This window comes from Dendrobates tinctorius, unplaced genomic scaffold (assembly GCF_039654945.1).
Source record: "Dendrobates tinctorius isolate UK_male_01 unplaced genomic scaffold, ASM3965494v1 ptg000011l, whole genome shotgun sequence".
NCBI classification, from domain to species: Eukaryota; Metazoa; Chordata; class Amphibia; order Anura; family Dendrobatidae; genus Dendrobates; species Dendrobates tinctorius.
The window spans coordinates 105,162,134-105,181,952 of record NW_027361679.1 but is presented as its reverse complement, the minus strand read 5'-3'; the positions used below and the strand labels follow the sequence as shown (position 1 = coordinate 105,181,952).

Genomic DNA, 19,819 nt, shown 5'->3' with positions numbered 1-19,819 from the left:
CTGAGACATATATTTTGAATGTGTACGCTATCCATACATGTTATCTGGGGATACGGTACCCTTTCTAACCTTTGTGCAATCACGTGCAATCCATACTCGGCCTAACACCGTCTGAGCCTGCCTCCTGAGACATATATTTTGAATGTGTACGCTATCCATACATGTTATCCGGGGATACGGTACCCTTTCTAACCTTTGTGCAATCACGTGCAATCCATACTGGGCCTAACACCGTCTGAGCCTGCCTCCTGAGACATATATTTTGAATGTGTACGCTATCCATACATGTTATCCGGGGATACGGTACCCTTTCTAACCTTTGTGCAATCACGTGCAATCCATACTGGGCCTAACACCGTCTGAGCCTGCCTCCTGAGACATATATTTTGAATGTGTACGCTATCCATACATGTTATCTGGGGATACGGTACCCTTTCTAACCTTTGTGCAATCACGTGCAATCCATACTGGGCCTAACACCGTCTGAGCCTGCCTCCTGAGACATATATTTTGAATGTGTACGCTATCCATACATGTTATCTGGGGATACGGTACCCTTTCTAACCTTTGTGCAATCACGTGCAATCCATACTGGGCCTTACACCGTCTGGGCCTGCCTCCTGAGACATATATTTTGAATGTGTACGCTATCCATACATGTTATCTGGGGATACGGTACCCTTTCTAACCTTTGTGCAATCACGTGCAATCCATACTGGGCCTAACACCGTCTGAGCCTGCCTCCTGAGACATATATTTTGAATGTGTACGCTATCCATACATGTTATCTGGGGATACGGTACCCTTTCTAACCTTTGTGCAATCACGTGCAATCCATACTGGGCCTAACACCGTCTGAGCCTGCCTCCTGAGACATATATTTTGAATGTGTACGCTATCCATACATGTTATCTGGGGATACGGTACCCTTTCTAACCTTTGTGCAATCACGTGCAATCCATACTGGACCTAACACCGTCTGAGCCTGCCTCCTGAGACATATATTTTGAATGTGTACGCTATCCATACTATGTTATCCGGGGATACGGTACCCTTTCTAACCTTTGTGCAATCACGTGCAATCCATACTGGGCCTAACACCGTCTGAGCCTGCCTCCTGAGACATATATTTTGAATGTGTACGCTATCCATACATGTTATCTCGGGATACGGTACCCTTTCTAACCTTTGTGCAATCACGTGCAATCCATACTGGGCCTAACACCGTCTGAGCCTGCCTCCTGAGACATATATTTTGAATGTGTACGCTATCCATACATGTTATCTGGGGATACGGTACCCTTTCTAACCTTTGTGCAATCACGTGCAATCCATACTGGGCCTAACACCGTCTGAGCCTGCCTCCTGAGACATATATTTTGAATGTGTACGCTATCCATAAATGTTATCCGGGGATACGGTACCCTTTCTAACCTTTGTGCAATCACGTGCAATCCATACTGGGCCTAACACCGTCTGAACCTGCCTCCTGAGACATATATTTTGAATGTGTACGCTATCCATACATGTTATCTGGGGATACGGTACCCTTTCTAACCTTTGTGCAATCACGTGCAATCCATACTGGGCCTAACACCGTCTGAGCCTGCCTCCTGAGACATATATTTTGAATGTGTACGCTATCCATACATGTTATCTGGGGATACGGTACCCTTTCTAACCTTTGTGCAATCACGTGCAATCCATACTGGGCCTAACACCGTCTGAGCCTGCCTCCTGAGACATATACTTTGAATGTGTACGCTATCCATACATGTTATCTGGGGATACGGTACCCTTTCTAACCTTTGTGCAATCACGTGCAATCCATACTGGGCCTAACACCGTCTGAGCCTGCCTCCTGAGACATATATTTTGAATGTGTACGCTATCCATACATGTTATCTGGGGATACGGTACCCTTTCTAACCTTTGTGCAATCACGTGCAATCCATACTGGGCCTAACACCGTCTGAGCCTGCCTCCTGAGACATATATTTTGAATGTGTACGCTATCCATACATGTTATCTGGGGATACGGTACCCTTTCTAACCTTTGTGCAATCACGTGCAATCCATACTGGGCCTAACACCGTCTGAGCCTGCCTCCTGAGACATATATTTTGAATGTGTACGCTATCCATACATGTTATCTGGGGATACGGTACCCTTTCTAACCTTTGTGCAATCACGTGCAATCCATACTGGGCCTAACACCGTCTGAGCATGCCTCCTGAGACATATATTTTGAATGTGTACGCTATCCATACATGTTATCCGGGGATACGGTACCCTTTCTAACCTTTGTGCAATCACGTGCAATCCATACTGGGCCTAACACCATCTGAGCCTGCCTCCTGAGACATATATTTTGAATGTGTACGCTATCCATACATGTTATCTGGGGATACGGTACCCTTTCTAACCTTTGTGCAATCACGTGCAATCCATACTGGGCCTAACACCGTCTGAGCCTGCCTCCTGAGACATATATTTTGAATGTGTACGCTATCCATACATGTTATCTGGGGATACGGTACCCTTTCTAACCTTTGTGCAATCACGTGCAATCCATACTGGGCCTAACACCGTCTGAGCCTGCCTCCTGAGACATATATTTTGAATGTGTACGCTATCCATACATGTTATCTGGGGATACGGTACCCTTTCTAACCTTTGTGCAATCACGTGCAATCCATACTGGGCCTAACACCGTCTGAGCCTGCCTCCTGAGACATATATTTTGAATGTGTACGCTATCCATACATGTTATCTGGGGATACGGTACCCTTTCTAACCTTTGTGCAATCACGTGCAATCCATACTGGGCCTAACACCGTCTGAGCCTGCCTCCTGATGTATAGACATATATTTTGAATGTGTACACTATCCATACATGTTATCTGGGGATACGGTACCCTTTCTCACCTTTGTGCAATCACGTGCAATCCATACTGGGCCTAACACCGTCTGAGAATGATAGATGGGGCCCACCATACACTGGAACATTCCAAAGGTGTGCATCAGACACTGGAGCAGCATTTACAGGGCCCATTATACACTAGAGCATTAGAAATGGGGCCCATTATGTTTGGAGCATTATTTGGGCCCATAAGACAGTAGAGCTTCATCCATGGGGACCAACCTATACTGTAGCATTATGTGGAGCTCATCATTTACTGTTTCAAACATTATATGGGACCAATGATTCTGTATGGAGAAATAGATGGGCCTCGTCATGAGATGTAAAAAGTGAGGTATTTTTCATTGTACTATACCGCTATTTCTCTGCCGTATCGGAGCATGATGAGTTGTGGTATGTGTTAAAGGGGCGCTCTTTCGCCCAGGGCACATGAAAACCTGGAGCCAGCCCTCCCCCCCACAGTCTGTAGCCAAATAACCCCCATTTTTCAGTGCGTAACTTGTATTATGAAGTTAATTAAGGTTGACAAGCTTAAGTAAGAAGAATTGATGCTTTTGGCATTCAAATGGCCACTGTTGGTGTGTTTCCTGTCCTCCTCTCACTGCCGACTTTTATTCCCCATTGACTTACATTGGGTTTCGTGTTTCGGGACGACCCCGACTTTTCCCTAAAATCGGACGATCTTGCTCGACCCGACTTTTGGAAAAGTCGGGTTTCACGAAACGAAACGCGACCCTAAAAAACCAAAAGTCGCTCAACTCTATTCCTGACAGTTGGCCTACGTCTTCAGTGTGTCTGTGTAACTCCACCTCGTGCTTGGTCTGCACATGTTTCCACATATTTGTGGTATTGAGGTTGCTGACATTTTTCCCTCTTTTAACTTTCTGATGACACAGCTTGCATTTGACAAAGAAAATGTCATCTGCAACTGTGTCTAAAAAGGACCACGCACTGCAAGTCTTGGGAGCGCCCGTTTTGGCTTTTGAAAGAGAAATGCTCCTAACGGGTGCCGAAGTGGAGGCTACAGGCAACCAAGTCTGCCCCCTCCCTCTCCCTCCTGTTTTGGCCGTTCGGGGAATCTCTTCCTCAGAGCTGCTCCCACCACTTTCCTGTTCCTCACGCAATGATGGGTCAAGGACCTCATCATCTACACTCCCCTCTTCTAACACCTGCTTCTCCTGGGTTGTCTCGCCAGCACTGTACACACCAGAAAGTGGCACCTGAGTCTCGTCATCATCTGATGCGTACTGAGGTGTGCTGACCATAGGCACTGGCCCACCCACCTCTTCAGATTCAGAGGGACAAAGAAGTTGCGCATCACTGCATACTCCCTCTTCTTCACATTCTTGAATGCTGCTTGGCTGGTCCCCTCTTTCCAAGCCAACAGATTCAGAGAACAGAAGTAATGACTGTGATGGCTGCTGTCTAGGACTCTCTGACTGCCTGGCCACTTTGGCAGGTGGTGAAGAGACAGATGGTTGCTCTTCAGTGCTCTGGCCCTGAGAGGACAAGGAAGTCATTGAAGTCGATGCGTTAGCTGCCATCCATCCGACAACGGCTTCAATTTGTTCCTCCCGCAGCAGTGGGGTACGGCGAGGTCCTACAAAGCTGCCCATAAAGGACTGTTGCCTGCTAAAACTGGGGGATGCTGATTCACTGGTGCCAGCAGCAGGCACAGAATCCCCACGTCCTCTCCCTGCAGAATCCCCACGTCCTCTCCCTGCTGAAACTCCTCGCCCACGCCCACGTGCCTTAGTCCCTGCCTTCTTCATCTTGGTAGTCTGATAAAGATAGGCAGAAAAGTACAAAAGGGGAGCTTAGTGTGCTTATTCCTGAACAGCTGGTAACAGGTATAAGAAACACTAATTTTATGAAGTGTGTGTGTGGACTACACTTTAATAGGAGCTAATGTGGCCTACACAACTGTGAAATGGATTGTTTGGTGAACTTTATTTTGTTTTTGTTTTTTTTAAAAAAAACTAAAAGGATGTGACCAAAGATTTGAAAGCGATAGTATCACTAACTTTTTGGAGCTATTACAATGCAGGAAGGTAACCTACAATGCAAAAGATGAGGCTCCAAAAAATAGGGTAATACTAATCTGGCTGCAGGTGAAGGGTACAAGCGAGAAAAAAAGGCTCCTCTATCCACTCCTATATAGTGTTTGCAACCAACCAATGTAGATGGACCTCTCAGACAGCCGTGAACAGTGCAGCAAACTGGGCACTAGCACTGAAAGGCTGCAGAGAGGCTCCGCTGTCTACTCCTATAGTGTTTGCAACCACCGTATATGGATACGGATGGATGCACACTAATAGGAGAATAAAAAATGAGCTGCAATAAAAGAAAAATATGTGTGAGGCAGTGACGCACGCTGAGCTGCCTACAACCAGACGTAGCTGAAGGACACACTACTCAGCGTGAGCTGCACTCACACACAGTCAGAGACCTCTCAGACAGCCGTGAACAGTGCAGCAAACTGGGCACTAGCACTGAAAGGCTGCAGAGAAGCTCCGCTGTCTACTCCTATAGTGTTTGCAACCAACGTATATGTGTCATGATCTGAATTTGATCTGACAGTTTTAAATTGCACAGGGTGAACTTTTTTTACTTTGGCAAGTTCCAAGGTGACTTGACTGTCCCCGGTGGTGGTTAGTGGTATCGCACCTTAGGTTTTCAGTTTAAAGTTCTCTGTAATTATGGTTCAGGTGTGGGGCTCTATAAATGAGTCTCAGGGTGTGCAATCACTGCTGGTGATATTGATTCTTTCATTTGAGTTGGTGAGAGCCTGGTGGAAGGATGGAGCTGAGGAGGAGTCCTGCGCAGCTTAGCCAGGGGGGACGTGTGTCAGCTATGGTGTCTGGACGAAGGGCTGGCATGGCGTGGTGGGGTCGCAGTGATGGTGTCGGCAGGAAGTGTCTGCATGGACTGGTGGAGTGGCTACTATGGAGAGTGGCACTCACCATGTGGGACTTGGCTGCTGAGCTGGACTCAAGCATGCTTGACTTTGTGGCAGAAGCTGAACTCATCCTTGGGACTCTGTTACTAAGCAGCGGCAACTGGTGGTGGACTCTGCGCCAAGGCTACACCGAGGTGAAGGATCCTGTTATGGTGATGGATCCGGGTGGAGGAGAAGACGCACGCAGGTGGAGGGCTCTGTTGCAGGAGCATAAGCACAGAGCATAAAGCTAAGTGGTGTCCCCCTGTATTGTCTCTTTCCTCATGTGTGTTGTTAGTGCAGTGGTGGGATTAGTCTCCGCACCGCCCAATTCCCGAGTGAGGGTTTAGGGTCAGGGCGAGCAAGGGTTAAAGGTTCGCATGCTGCGACAGGTTCGGAGCCTGTATAGGGAACGTTAGGAGTGCAGGGACACTGGCTCAGGGGAGCTCAAGAGGTCTCCACTTCCCTTTTCCCTATCGCAGGGCCCACCATTGTAAATGTTTCCCAGGTCCCCCTTATTATTTAAATTCGCCGTACTGGAGGCGGGGTTTCCAGAATTTAGATTAACGTGTAATACCTAAATTCGCCAGGTGGTGGCGGTGTATCCATCTGCACGTATTATTATTTAAATTCGCCCCACTGGAGGCGCTGTATCCAGGGTCACGTGTGTTATGGGTCCGCCTTGTGGTATCATCTGCGTCCTGACACACGTGACCGTGACAATATGGATAGGGATGGATGCACAGTGCACACTAATAGGAGAATGAAAAATGAGCAGCAAAAAATGAAAAATATGTATGAGGCAGTTACACACTGAGCATCCTACAACCAGACGTGGCTGCAAGACACACTACTCAGCGTGAGCTGCACTCACACAGACCTTGCAGACAGCTGTGAACACTGCTGCAAGGCAAAAGAAAGCTACACTTATTGAGTATGTAGCCTGGGTAAAGCACAATGTGATTTGTAAAATCACTTTCTAACTGTTCCTCACAGTCCTGAACAGCAGCCAGTCCCTAACTGAATTCACAGCAGAGTGAACCAGAAATGGTGGCTACGGCGGCTTTTATAGTGCATCATGACATCATTTCAGCAGCCAATCACAGCCATGCCATTAGTTAACATGCCTACATGCCTAACAGGATGTGCCCACACTTTTGAGGATTGTCATTGGCTGAATCAAATCAAACTGGCTCATAGCATTATGGGAACTTCCGATTCCGGTATTCGATATAATAAAAGTATCGGAACTCAGTATCGGAATTCTGATACAGTGAATATCGGCCGATACCCGATACTTGCGGTATCGGAATGCTCAACACTACTCACCAGACATCTAGATAAGTTCTTTGGGGGGTCTAGTTTACAAAATGAGGTCACTTGTGGGGATTTCTACTGTTCAGGCACATCAGGGGCTCTTCAAATGTGACATGACATCCGATCTCAATTTCAGCCAATTTTGCGTTGAAAAAGTGAAGCGGCGCTCCTTCCCTTCTGACCTTTGCCATGCACCCAAACAGTGGTTTACCCCCACATATGGGGTATCATCGTACTCATGACAAATTGCGCAATAACTTTTGGGGTCCTGTTTCCCTTGGGAAAATAAAAATTGGGTGTGAAAAGATCATTTTTGTGGAATAAATATGATTTTTTAATTTTTTGGCCGTACTTTATAAACTTCTGTGAAGCCCTTGGAGGTTCAAAGTTCTCACCACACATCTAGATAAGTTAATTGGGGGGTCTAGTATCCAAAATGGTGTCATTTGTGGAGGGTTTCCACTGTTTAGACACATCAGGGGCTCTCCAAACGCGACATGGTGTTCAGCCAATACTGCGTCGAAAAAGTCAAACGGCGCTCCTTCCCTTCCGAGCTCTGCCATGTGCCCAAACAGTGGTTCCCTTCCACATATTGGGTATCAGCGTACTGAGGACAAATTGCACAATAACTTTTGGGGTCCAGTTTCTCCTATTACCCTTGCTATAGTAAAAAAAAAATTGGACCTGAAATAATTTTTTTGTCAAGAAAAGTTAAATGTTTAATTCCAAAAATTCCTGTGAAGCACTTGAAGGGTTCATAAACTTCTTGAATGTGGTTTTGAGCACCTTGAGGGGAGCAGTTTTTAGAATGGTGTCACTTTTGGGTATTTTCTATCATATAGACCCCTCAAAGTGACTTCAAATGTGATGTGGACCCTAAATAAAAATGATGTTGTAAAAATGAGAAATTGCTGGTCAACTTTTAACCCTTATAACATCCTCATAAAAAAAATTTTGGTTCCAAAATTGTGCTGATGTAAAGTAAACATGTGGGAAATGTTACTTATGTGCCATATCTCTGTGATTTAAGGGCATAAAAATTCAAAGTTGTAAAATTGTGAAATTTTCAAAATTTTTGCCAAATTTCCGTTTTTTTCACAAATAAATGCAAGTTATATCAATGAAATTTTACCACTAACATGAAGTACAATATGTCATGAGAAAACATTGTCAGAATCACCAGGATCCATGGAAGCATTCCAGAGTTATTACCTCATAAACAGACAGTGGTCAGAATTGTAAAAATTGGCCCGGTCATTAACGTGCAAATCACCCTTGGGGGTTAAGGGGTTATATAGAGATCAGATATGGCCTGTTTCATATCATCTGTGTGTTATTGAGTTGGAGGGGTTCTAGTGGTCCCACAGTGATGTGAGTGCATGCATCACACCGGTCCCTATGCTATGACGCTGAAAATCTACATCCCATTATTATCAGATTGATATAGAACTCCAATCATCATATCTGGATAGTGGAGGCACAAAGTCTGGAACACTCTCAGCAAAATCCTTTTAAGCTATAAAAGTCAAATCGCACTCCTTCCCTTCCAAGCCCTGCCATGTACCCAAACATATGTGCGCCTACACATATGGATACCCTTGTGAAAATAAAAAAATGGGGCTAAAACACTTTTGTGGGGGTTCACAGTTCATTGGTGGGACTGTGTGGTGGACACCAACCAATCAGATATCGATGTTCTGTCCTATGGAGAGTTCATCTTCTGACTCAACAAATGCTTTAAGTGTTTTACTGAGGAAAACACGTACTGATCATATTATAGTAATATTATTTACTAGTTACACTCCTCAACATTGAAATTTCAACACCAGGAAAAGGAAAGTTATGGAGCTATGGAAATCACAGGATTGACAGACATATTAATGATATGTAAATGGTGCAAAAAAACAAACATTTTTAAAACATCTCCATTTATTGAGTACCAAGTATGAGGGCCACAAATACTCACACTTACATGTCAAGCTGTTAGTGTACCTGGAAGGGACTGGAGGGTTCCAGCTACCATATATTATGCCCCACCCTACACATTGTAAATGTGGGAGATTGGCTGGTGTGACTTTCCTCATTAAGGCTTCTTCACGTGTTGCCCACATCGTGTTCTCTATATCAATCTCCGGCTATCATTACATTCAAGACAAAAGTGGTATTTATCGCTGAAGAGGACAGACCTACACTCTAGCCTCCATTGCTGTCTTTCTCTGTAAGATAGCCTTTGAGAGTGGTGGTGTGAGGTCAAAGAAACACCTGTGGCTGGACATTAACAGGGAAAAATGCAAAGTACTACATCTGGGCAATAAAAATGAAAAAAGCATATACAGAATGGGAGAAATAGGGCTAAGCAATAGAACATGTGAAAAAGACTTGGGTATACTAATAGATCACAGACTGAATATGAGTCTACAGTGTGATGCAGCAGCAAAAAAGGCAAATGCAATTCTAGGATGTATTAACAGAAGCATACAATCTAGATCACATGAAGTCATTATTGCCCTCTACTCCTCTTTGGTCAGACCTCATCTAGAATGCTGTGTCCAGTTCTGGGCGCCACATTTTAAAAAGACATCAACAAACTGGAGCAAGTTCAGAAAAGAGCAACCAGAATGGTGACCGGTCTGCAAACCCTGTCCTATGAGGAAAGGTTGCAGGATTTGGGAATGCTTAGCTTGCAATAGAGAAGACTGAGAGGAGACTTAATAGCTGTCTACAAATATCTCAAGGGCTGTCACATTGTAGAAGGATCATCTTTATTCTCATTTGCACCAGGAAAAACTAGAAGCAACGGAATGAAACTGAATGGGAGGAGACACAGATTAGATATTAGAAAAAACTTTTTGACAGTTAGAGTGATCAATGAGTGGAACAGGCTGCCACGAGAGGTGGTGAGTTCTCCTTCAATGGAAGTCTTCAAACAGAGGCTGGACAGACATCTGTCTGGGATGATTTAGCGAATCCTGCTTTGAGCAGGGGGTTGGACCAGATGGCGCAGGAGGTCCCTTCCAACTCTACGATTCTATGATTCGATCTGGCTTTTAGCCTAATGTCATGCAACTGCTTTGGGATGATGTGTAGACTCTGTTTGATGCCTTAGGCTAGGTATGTGATGTCTAATTTCATTTGCAGCACAAAATGGATCAATCATGGATCCAATGGTATGGTCATTTCTTCAAAGCGTCCCAGGAACTATTTTTCAACTTGACAGCCCTATGCCTCATGTTGCTTGTGGTACTGTGAACATACTAGCATGGACTGCAGCATTTCCAGACTTGTCTCTCATAGAGCACATCTGGGATGTTATTGGTCGGCATTTGCAAAGGTTGCGCCAGCAGTGAATGTATTCAGAAAGGCAGAAAATTGCTCAGGCAACTATTAACACCAAGCTGTCTAAGTGCATCTAATTCCTTGACTCGCACTCACAGGTGATACTGAATAACTTGAGATGGTTTTAAAATTTAGTTTCCATTTTTAAATATTTTGCATATGATTAACATGCTATGTTGATCCAGTATTTTACATAATTCCATACTTTCTTGGCGTTACAATTTCAATGTTATGGAGTTTATTTGCTATAAATACCTATGAAAAAACAATTTTAAGTTGAATTTGTTATTGTCATATACTACACATTAGTATGCATAGTATTTTTTCCAGAAGTTGGTTTACAAAGATGTCTTTTTACCTACTGTATCCAAATATCTGAAGCTGTATTGGGATTTGCTCTTGATTGGTGTCTCTCTTTGACCTCAGGTGATCTTTAAAAAGTGCATCCCTATTATAGGATACTGGCTCATAGTATTTCAGAAATGGCCTAATATTGTGTCCATTAATTCCTAAAAAACAAAATAATAACAAATTTTATTTCTATAGTATCAACATATTCCATAGCACTTTACAAATCAGATGGGACATGTACGAACTACACAAGATATTACAAGGCAATACATTATTCAAGAATTCAAATAAGACCAGTGAGGGCCTGCTCAAAAGCTTATTTTCTATGAAGAAATAGGGGGACACAAAAGGTAAGAAGGTCTTGTATTGTATGGTCCAGACATCATTAAAATAAATAAATAGAAGTACTAAAATAATGCTGCATGACCCAATCACAAGCCAGTATGTGTATAAGTACAGAATCAAAGTACTTTTGAGAGCATGGAAGATGTGGTAACAAATGATATATGGAATCAGATTCTAAGGAAAAGTTAGATCAGTGAGTTGAAGTTACAGGCCAGTACAAATAAATGCACTTTTAGGGCATGCGTAAAACTGTGGATACAGGGAATTAACGGGAAACCAGCTTGTCTGGGGTAGTGCATTCCATAGAACTGGAGCAGCATGAGTAATGTCTTGGAGACAGGAGTGGGAGGTTTGGATTAAAGAAGATGTAAGTCTTACATCCTTAGCAGAACAGAGAGCACATGTAGAGTGTTAGAGATGAGGAAGGAGGGTGGTTCAGAACTGTGGAGAGCTTGATGAGAGAGCTAAGCTTATATTGTACTCTAGCTGATGGGTACCCAGTGCAATGACTGGCACAGGGTGCAGGCATCAGTGTAGAGACTGTACATAAATATAACCCTGGCTGCCGCTTTCAAGATCTATTGGAGAGGGGAGGGTTTGGTAAGAGGGAGACCAAACAATAGAGAGTTGCAGTAGTCCAGGCAGGAATGGATCAGAGCAGCAGTAAAAGTTTTTGCAGTCTCAAAGGTAAGAAACGGATGGATTTTGGTGATGTTTATAGGTGCAAATGACATTAGCAAATTGAGAGAAAATTTCCTGATGGATATGGTCATTTTTTTTCTTTGAAGTAATTGGACAGATTGTTAGCGCTTAGGTTGGTGATTGTGGCCTGCATTTTAGGACTGAAGAATGAGTAGAGAGAGTCTCAAATAGTCATTTAGGTTAGTTGGATAGTGAGGCAATGAGGGTGTGAAGTAGGTTTATTTGGCAAGATGAAGGGCAGAGCTATATGTTTTGAGCATAAACTTGTAATGGATGAATTCTTCTGGCTTACAAGATTTTCTCCACAGACGTTCGGCATGCCGAGAGCACTGCTGGAGAAAATGTGTTTGCAGAGAGAGTTGCAGTGTTTATTTTGGGTTACCAAAGAATATTATTAATTACTTCATAAACATTCAATACCAATAAATAACGTATTGAAACGTGTAAAAAACAAAATGTCCAAACAGCATTAGCTGAGCGACCAACCACAGATAAACACCGCGACAAATACACATATTAATAAGAATTGCAAAGGGGACGGGAGGGCGGGATGATGCTCCTCTTCTTGATCCTGAAGTAAACTGCCCAGGCCCAGAGCGTAGAGGGTTAAATACCTGCATTGAGCCCAGTAAATTACGCACAGCCAATGAGAATGTTGTTGACAGGCAGGTTTTTATACACATGACCCTGTGAAGAAACCTAACATACTCATAATAAAACCTTATAACCTCTTAAAGAGACAGAAAGAAGAGAGGAAGGGGCTAAGAGGGAGCTGAAAACTACACAGAACAGAGTGACAAGAGTTGGGGGAGGGCAGCATGATCCCATGGGTCCCTTCCACTACTCATCACAGAGGCTTATCCTTCGGAATGTAGGGGATGAGGCTTCATTGAGGGTACTTTCCAATATCTTATTATAATGTATTAAACCTAAGTCAGGACAGGAGAGGGAGGAGGTTGGGGCCAACGATAAATACAAATTCTTCACAAGTTGCTGGGCTTGATGGCACATAGATTCCTATATGTGTGGTATGTATGGATATATTAGTGGACAGACACGTTTTGATACAGAAGGAAGGAAGTTTGTAGTCAGAGAGTGGGAGAAGGGAGCTTTTCTGAGGCAAAATCTGTATTCAGTGAAGACACTTTCCCATTACTGAGATAAGAGATGGTGGTGGCTACTGATGAGATTCTATATAGACAGGAGGAGCTAGAGACAGAGCGCCATCCTCCTCCTCCTATGTACATAGAATCTTATCAGCGGCCATCTCCTATCTCAGTAATGGGAAAGTGTCTTCACTGACTACAAATTTCACCTCAGAATTGAGAATTTTAATAATGTCTGATCAATTCTGGCAGAGAAAGAAACAGATTTCTCTGATAATATATTAGAAAGTTGCTTATTTTTATGTGTACTATTGATTAATTAAATAAAAATTAAATCAATAGTTACTTTTTAAAATCAGTTGTACGTATCTAAATGGGGTTATTTGGTAACAAGCACATGGATTTCTACAAACTTCATTCACAATTTCTTTACCAAAATCTCTTGCCTATGAGCATGCACTTATTCAGAAATCTGTTCATGGCAAGTGTGTTGCTCTAATTCATCAAGACTTAAAGGGGTTGTCCACTTTCTAATTAATTTTTAAAAATGTGTATCCATTCAGCCATGTACTGGACTAGAGCGCTGTGCTATGAGGGGGTGGCACTTTTGGAATAGGGGCTTTGGCTCTGAAATGGTTGCTACATTATTGTGACGACTCCTGGAGTGGACCCTCTGGGTCGTGGCACAACCCTCCTAGGTCGAGCTGACCTAGTGAGGACCACCCCCTATACAGGGAGTGTCAGGGGCAGGCCCAAGGGGGTAAGGTGCCACGACTGCTGGAACCAGGTGGCGGGCTCACAGGAGACACGAATGAGTGTGTTTACAGGATGCAAAAGAGAGTGTGCAGGGAACAGGAGTGTGCAAAGCATGGACACAGGGACACGCTGGGTATAGGACAGTACAGGGTGAGTGTACGGAAGCACGGAGGGTACTGGATAATACAGGGCGTGTACACGGGAGTGTGCTGGATACTAGATAGTGCAAAGCAAATGCACGGGAGCAGGTATTGCGCGCACAGACAAGCACGCCTAGGTACGAGCAAAACAGGGTGAGTGCAAAGGAGCACGCCGGAGTACTGGGTTAGACTGAGCGTGCGCAGAGAAGCACGCCTGAGAGCAGGATTAGACAAAGCGGGCACAGAGAAGCACGCCTGAGTGCAAGGCTAGGCAGAAGGTGTGCTAAGAAGCACGACAGAGCACAGAGCAGAGAGTGTGCCAAGAGGCACAACAGAACACAGTGCAAGAGCAGAGCGTCTGGTGGGAAGCATGGCAGAGAACAGAGCAGAGTGTAGGTACGGAGCATGTGCTAAGAAGCACAGCAAGGCAGAGTACAGGTATGGAGCACAAGGCAGAGTACAGGTACAGAGCACAAGGCAGAGGCCCCGAATACGCCGTGCAGCCAGGCAAGGGCAAAGCCGACCAAGCCAGGAAGCACAACAATACTCAGGCTAATCAGGCACCTCGTTGTATATAGCAAATTGGTATGGAGATAAATGTATACTTATAATAAAACTTAGCTTTTAATGTTAAATTAAAAAACTGTGTGTCAAATTAAGGTGCCAAATAAAATATAGTGATAGTGTCTGTGCAACCGTGCCCATAAAATATAATTGTATTACAACGCCTCCTATTGTCCAGATATGAGCAGATTACAATCCTCTTTGTTGTCTATATAGGCCAGGTATTAATAATACCAAACACTAGCCAGAGAGCATCTCAATATAAACAACACAACACTTTTTAGAGGTTGTCTTAGATACCTAAAACATCAGTCCTATACTCATTTCCAATATTTAAGGACAATTATCATTAGAGTGCGAATCATATAAATGAGATATCTATTTCCCCAATATCAGATATCTATTACATTGACATATTTTTTAGGGTCAAAAGGAACAATATATCGCATCTATGGAGTCCAGTATAGTGTAGTGCCTATATTCCACCAAAATACTGCATATTAAATACTCTCATGATGCATTATTAATATGTCCTTATACTCATCTCATGTGTATTAGTCCTATACACTGATGCCTGTATATGCCCTCTTGTGGAAAAGGCCTCCAGTCTTTAAAAGAGCTTCATGTCTGCATTCATCTGGACCACCTTAAAAAGGCGGTCCAGATGAATGCAGACATGAAGCTCTTTTAAAGACTGGAGGCCTTTTCCACAAGAGGGCATATACAGGCATCAGTGTATAGGACTAATACACATGAGATGAGTATAAGGACATATTAATAATGCATCATGAGAGTATTTAATATGCAGTATTTTGGTGGAATATAGGCACTACACTATACTGGACTCCATAGATGCGATATATTGTTCCTTTTGACCCTAAAAAATATGTCAATGTAATAGATATCTGATATTGGGGAAATAGATATCTCATTTATATGATTCGCACTCTAATGATAATTGTCCTTAAATATTGGAAATGAGTATAGGACTGATGTTTTAGGTATCTAAGACAACCTCTAAAAAGTGTTGTGTTGTTTATATTGAGATGCTCTCTGGCTAGTGTTTGGTATTATTAATACCTGGCCTATATAGACAACAAAGAGGATTGTAATCTGCTCATATCTGGACAATAGGAGGCGTTGTAATACAATTATATTTTATGGGCACGGTTGCACAGACACTATCACTATATTTTATTTGGCACCTTAATTTGACACACAGTTTTTTAATTTAACATTAAAAGCTAAGTTTTATTATAAGTATACATTTATCTCCATACCAATTTGCTATATACAATATTGATCGGTATTGGTAAAATAGACCCCCGCTTATAATAATCAGGCACCTCCAATAGGAAGAGGTTGCCTGATATAGGGCAATAGCACAAGGACTTCCGGGTCAGGTCCTCCAGGACCATAGAGACGGCATGGCTGCAGTCAGAGCCAAGAAGAGCGCGCATGTGCACTAGAAACGTTGTGCAGCCATGGAACTAGGTACGAGAGGAGCGCGTGTGCACCCGACGGGACCCACGGAGCAGCTACGACTCCGGGAGTGGTGACGTCGGGCGTGAGGTTCCGCCCCCAGGTAAGAGTCGCGTGACAGGCAGTGTGACATTTATATCAGTAATTAGATGGAATGACTGCTTGTAAAAACATTAGAATGTAATGAGCCATTTTAAGTTGGCCATATATTAGATTAATAATTAGAAACTTGATTGAAGTTTTTTTTCTTTTTCATCAATTATTATTGAATTTAACTGCAGCATCCTTTGACTGACAGGTCATACAAGAAGAGCTGCAGCTGTTTCCTCCACATGCCAAGGTGTTGAAGCAGAGCTGTGACTCATATAGTTGAGCATATCACCTCTAGCACCCTGTTTGTTCACATGTGCTACCCTTTTTTTTCATTACAGTTCTGCAATATGCAGTGCCCTGTGTTTTTTCCATTTACCTTTTAATGATTGTTATCATTGACAGGCTGGTCCTCTAATGTGTTAGGTGGTTGCACAGATTTTTACTGTTTTGGGCAGTGGTGTAACTTGAAGCACATGGGCAGCAATGTAAGATCTCCATCAGGGGCCCCAACTAGGCCTTTAATAAATTTGTCTTTGCACATGGGCCAAAGGGTCCTTTTTGGGTCGTCTTACTCTCCAGGATCCAGTAGAAAATGAAAATCCAGCACCCAAAATAATTACCATAATTCCGCAACTGGTTGGTGCCAGAAGCTGGACCTCCACCAATCTGATATTTGTGACCTATACTGTTAATTTAAAACTCATAGAAAACCCTTTTAAAGAGGACCTTTCCTCAGGTCAAAAGTGGACCGTTTTTGCTCTTACTTTATTCCCTGAGTATTTCGGGGGGTGGGGTGGGTTTAAATCTGCAAAATGGTTCCAGTCATGTTGAACTATTTCATTTAGTGCAAAATTATGCGCTCATTATGTAGTGGTTAGTAATGCAGAAAAGCCTATAGACATGCCAGCGGAGAATCCTGTGAATACCGCCTCGTTAGTAAAGACCATTACTGTTAGCACTAAATAAATACGCCTGTATATCTGGATTAATATGGTGGATTAAAAAATAAAAAAGTGGCATACATGGGGAGAAAAAGTAATAAAACAAAAATGGGTTACTTTTCACCTGTTGAGCACATCAAGGCAATTTTGTAGTTTCCTGCACATCTGAAATGCAATATGTAAGCATAACTATGACTAAATATGTAAGTATTTCAACATATTTTAAAGAAGAAAATACTCAGTGCTACATACCCCATACAGGTTCCTCCTGGTACTAACATAATGGATAGTATTTAAGATATACAGTAAAACTAATACAAATAAGCACGGCTAGAAACTATCCCAAAACATACTGCTGCTATAATGATAGGCTGTTAAGAATTCTAGAAATGTATCCAGTCTAAGGCAATGTTGTTTCCAGGGCTAAGCAGGCTACTCCTGGCACTGAATCCAGACAGAAGGCATTTGTTGTAATGGAGGAATAATACACATCCTACTTACAGGTTTCCCATTCTTTACTGGCAGTGAAAAGCGGGTTTAGAGAAGATAAGACAAGTAGTAAAAATATTCTTACCTAGCAAAAAAATGCTCATGGGTATCAGAAATTGTACAGCGAAGTGTTTAAGAAGCATTGTGTTAGCTTGAAATGTGTGTGCTCAGCTCCGGAGTATTTTACTCCAGGTCAGAAGGAAGTACATTGCCAAGCCCATAGCTGTACATGCATGGGCACGCATGATCTCTATCTCTACTAGTAATATAGTATGTTAGTTGTTAGTAGAAGAGAATGGATTTATGTTTTTGATACAAATTTATGGATAGAAAAAAACATGCTTGTAGGTTAATATTTTTAATTCCTTATTTTCCTGAATATAAAATTGGATTCTTTCTGATGTTTACCTGTAGCAGGAGTATTTGGGCCTGATTAACTAAAATTAGAGTTTTGTAAATCAGTCTTAACGATGGGCATCCTAGATTAAGATGTCCTAAATTAATTAAGAGGCACATGTGTATGATATATACAGAAATCACAATGTATCCTACTGTATGTGATGTATACAAAATAGTCTCAGTGTATCCCACATGAGGTAAACAGCAGTCTCAATGTATCCTATGTGATGTATACAGCAGTCACTTTGTATCATGTGTGATGTATACAGCAGTCTCAATGAATCATATGTGATGGTTACAGCAGAGTCTCAGGGTATCATATATAATGTATGCAGCACAGACTTAGTATATCATATGTAATGTATACAAAAGTGTCAGTGAATCCAATGTGATGTATATACAGCAGACTCAGTGTATCCTATGTGATGACTATACTAAAGTCTCAATGTATCATATGTGATGTAAACAGCAGTCTCAGTGTATCCTATGTGATGTAAACAGGAGACTCAGTGTATCCTATGTGATGTAAACAGGAGTCTCAGTGTATCCTATGTGATGTAAACAGCAGTCTCAGTGTATCATTTGTGATGTATACAAGAGTTGCAATGTATCACGTGAGATGTATACAGCAGTCTCAGTGTATTCTATGTGATGTATACAGTAGTGATGGGCGAGCACAAAAATGTTCAGGTGCTCGTTGCTCGGGTCGAGCAAATTGGAATACTCGGGTACTCAGACAGAACAACGAGCCCAATGTAAGTGTATGGGAGACCCGAGCATTTTTACCGCGATCCCCCGGGGATCCTTTAAAGGTCTAAAAACATCTGAAAATGATGGAAACACTGCTCAAATGACATGGGGACATCATGGGGATCACCCCTGGAAGCATTCCTGACTCCTAGTTCACAGCTTTAAACAATGTTGTCAGAGTTTCATGCCATTTTTACCGGTGCCCCAAAAAACATGCCAAAACAGATTTTGCTGGGAAATATGTTAAGGTACATCCTTTCCAGGTTAATAACTTGTATATAAGGCAAAATAATTAACCCCAGACCAAAATGTTCCTCCACCACTTGTGCTATGTCAGACGCGTTTTTGGAGCGTTTTTCAACATTAACATGGCTTTCAACCAAAACAAATGCAATCACTGGGAAATGTCATTGTAACATTTAACAACCCTAGCTGGCCATGTGGTGAGTGACACATAAGCAGACATATCTTGTTTCATTTATGAAGAAGGGACTCTTAATGTCACAGAGCCTATTGTTACAGGGGCATCAGGCAGCATTAATCTGCTTAAAGGGCCATTATTAAACAGTGGGTCTCCTAAACTGTTATAGCCTATGCAATGAGTGGATGGGCGGCCAAGAATTACAACACACCCCAAGACCCCTTTCAGGAGGGCTTCCATAAAAAATGTTGCATTGACTGCAAGGCCTGCCCTGCTACCAAGTCGTATGCACCCCAATAAGCCTTTGAACCCAGGAACTGGATGGGCCCAGGAAAATACACTTCACATTATTCATTTTGTACTGCCATTCTGTTTTTTTATGCATTGACTGCAAGGACTGCCTTGCTACCAAGTCATATGCACCTCAATAACCCCAATCCCCCCTTGGAAGAAACATGGAGGAGGGCCTTGTAATGCCCTTACCCTAAGTGTGTTGGCTGGCCAACATTTGTCCCTGTGGGGAACACCTCAACCTTTTCCATAACAAGTATTTAACGCCCAGCAAAAACACCCACCATTGTTAGGATTTTGACACTGGCAGTAGCAGCACGGGACATGTTAACCCTGTTGATCTAGTGGTAGCGGATGATGAGACGTGGAGGAAGGCCTGATTAAAAACTGTGCCCAATTTAAAAGAGCAGACCTCCTAGACTTGTAATGCCCAAACACTAAGTGTTTTGGCTGGCCAACATTTTCCCCTGTGGGG

The 19,819-nt window shown here is 42.8% G+C and overlaps 1 protein-coding gene across 1 annotated transcript in view; it reads right to left on the bottom strand.

Moving 5' to 3' along the window:
* Positions 1–17,664, bottom strand: part of LOC141049408 (disintegrin and metalloproteinase domain-containing protein 10-like) — a 245,653-nt gene extending 227,989 nt beyond the window's left edge. Inside the window, exons 1-2 of the mRNA XM_073545856.1 lie at positions 17,569–17,664; positions 10,873–11,023 (exon numbers count right to left, since the gene is read on the bottom strand). Coding sequence (XP_073401957.1) covers positions 10,873–11,023; positions 17,569–17,626 — 209 coding nt within the window. The 5' untranslated portion in view covers positions 17,627–17,664. The remainder of the gene's footprint in view (positions 1–10,872; positions 11,024–17,568) is intronic.
* Between the last annotated feature and the right edge of the window lie 2,155 nt (positions 17,665–19,819).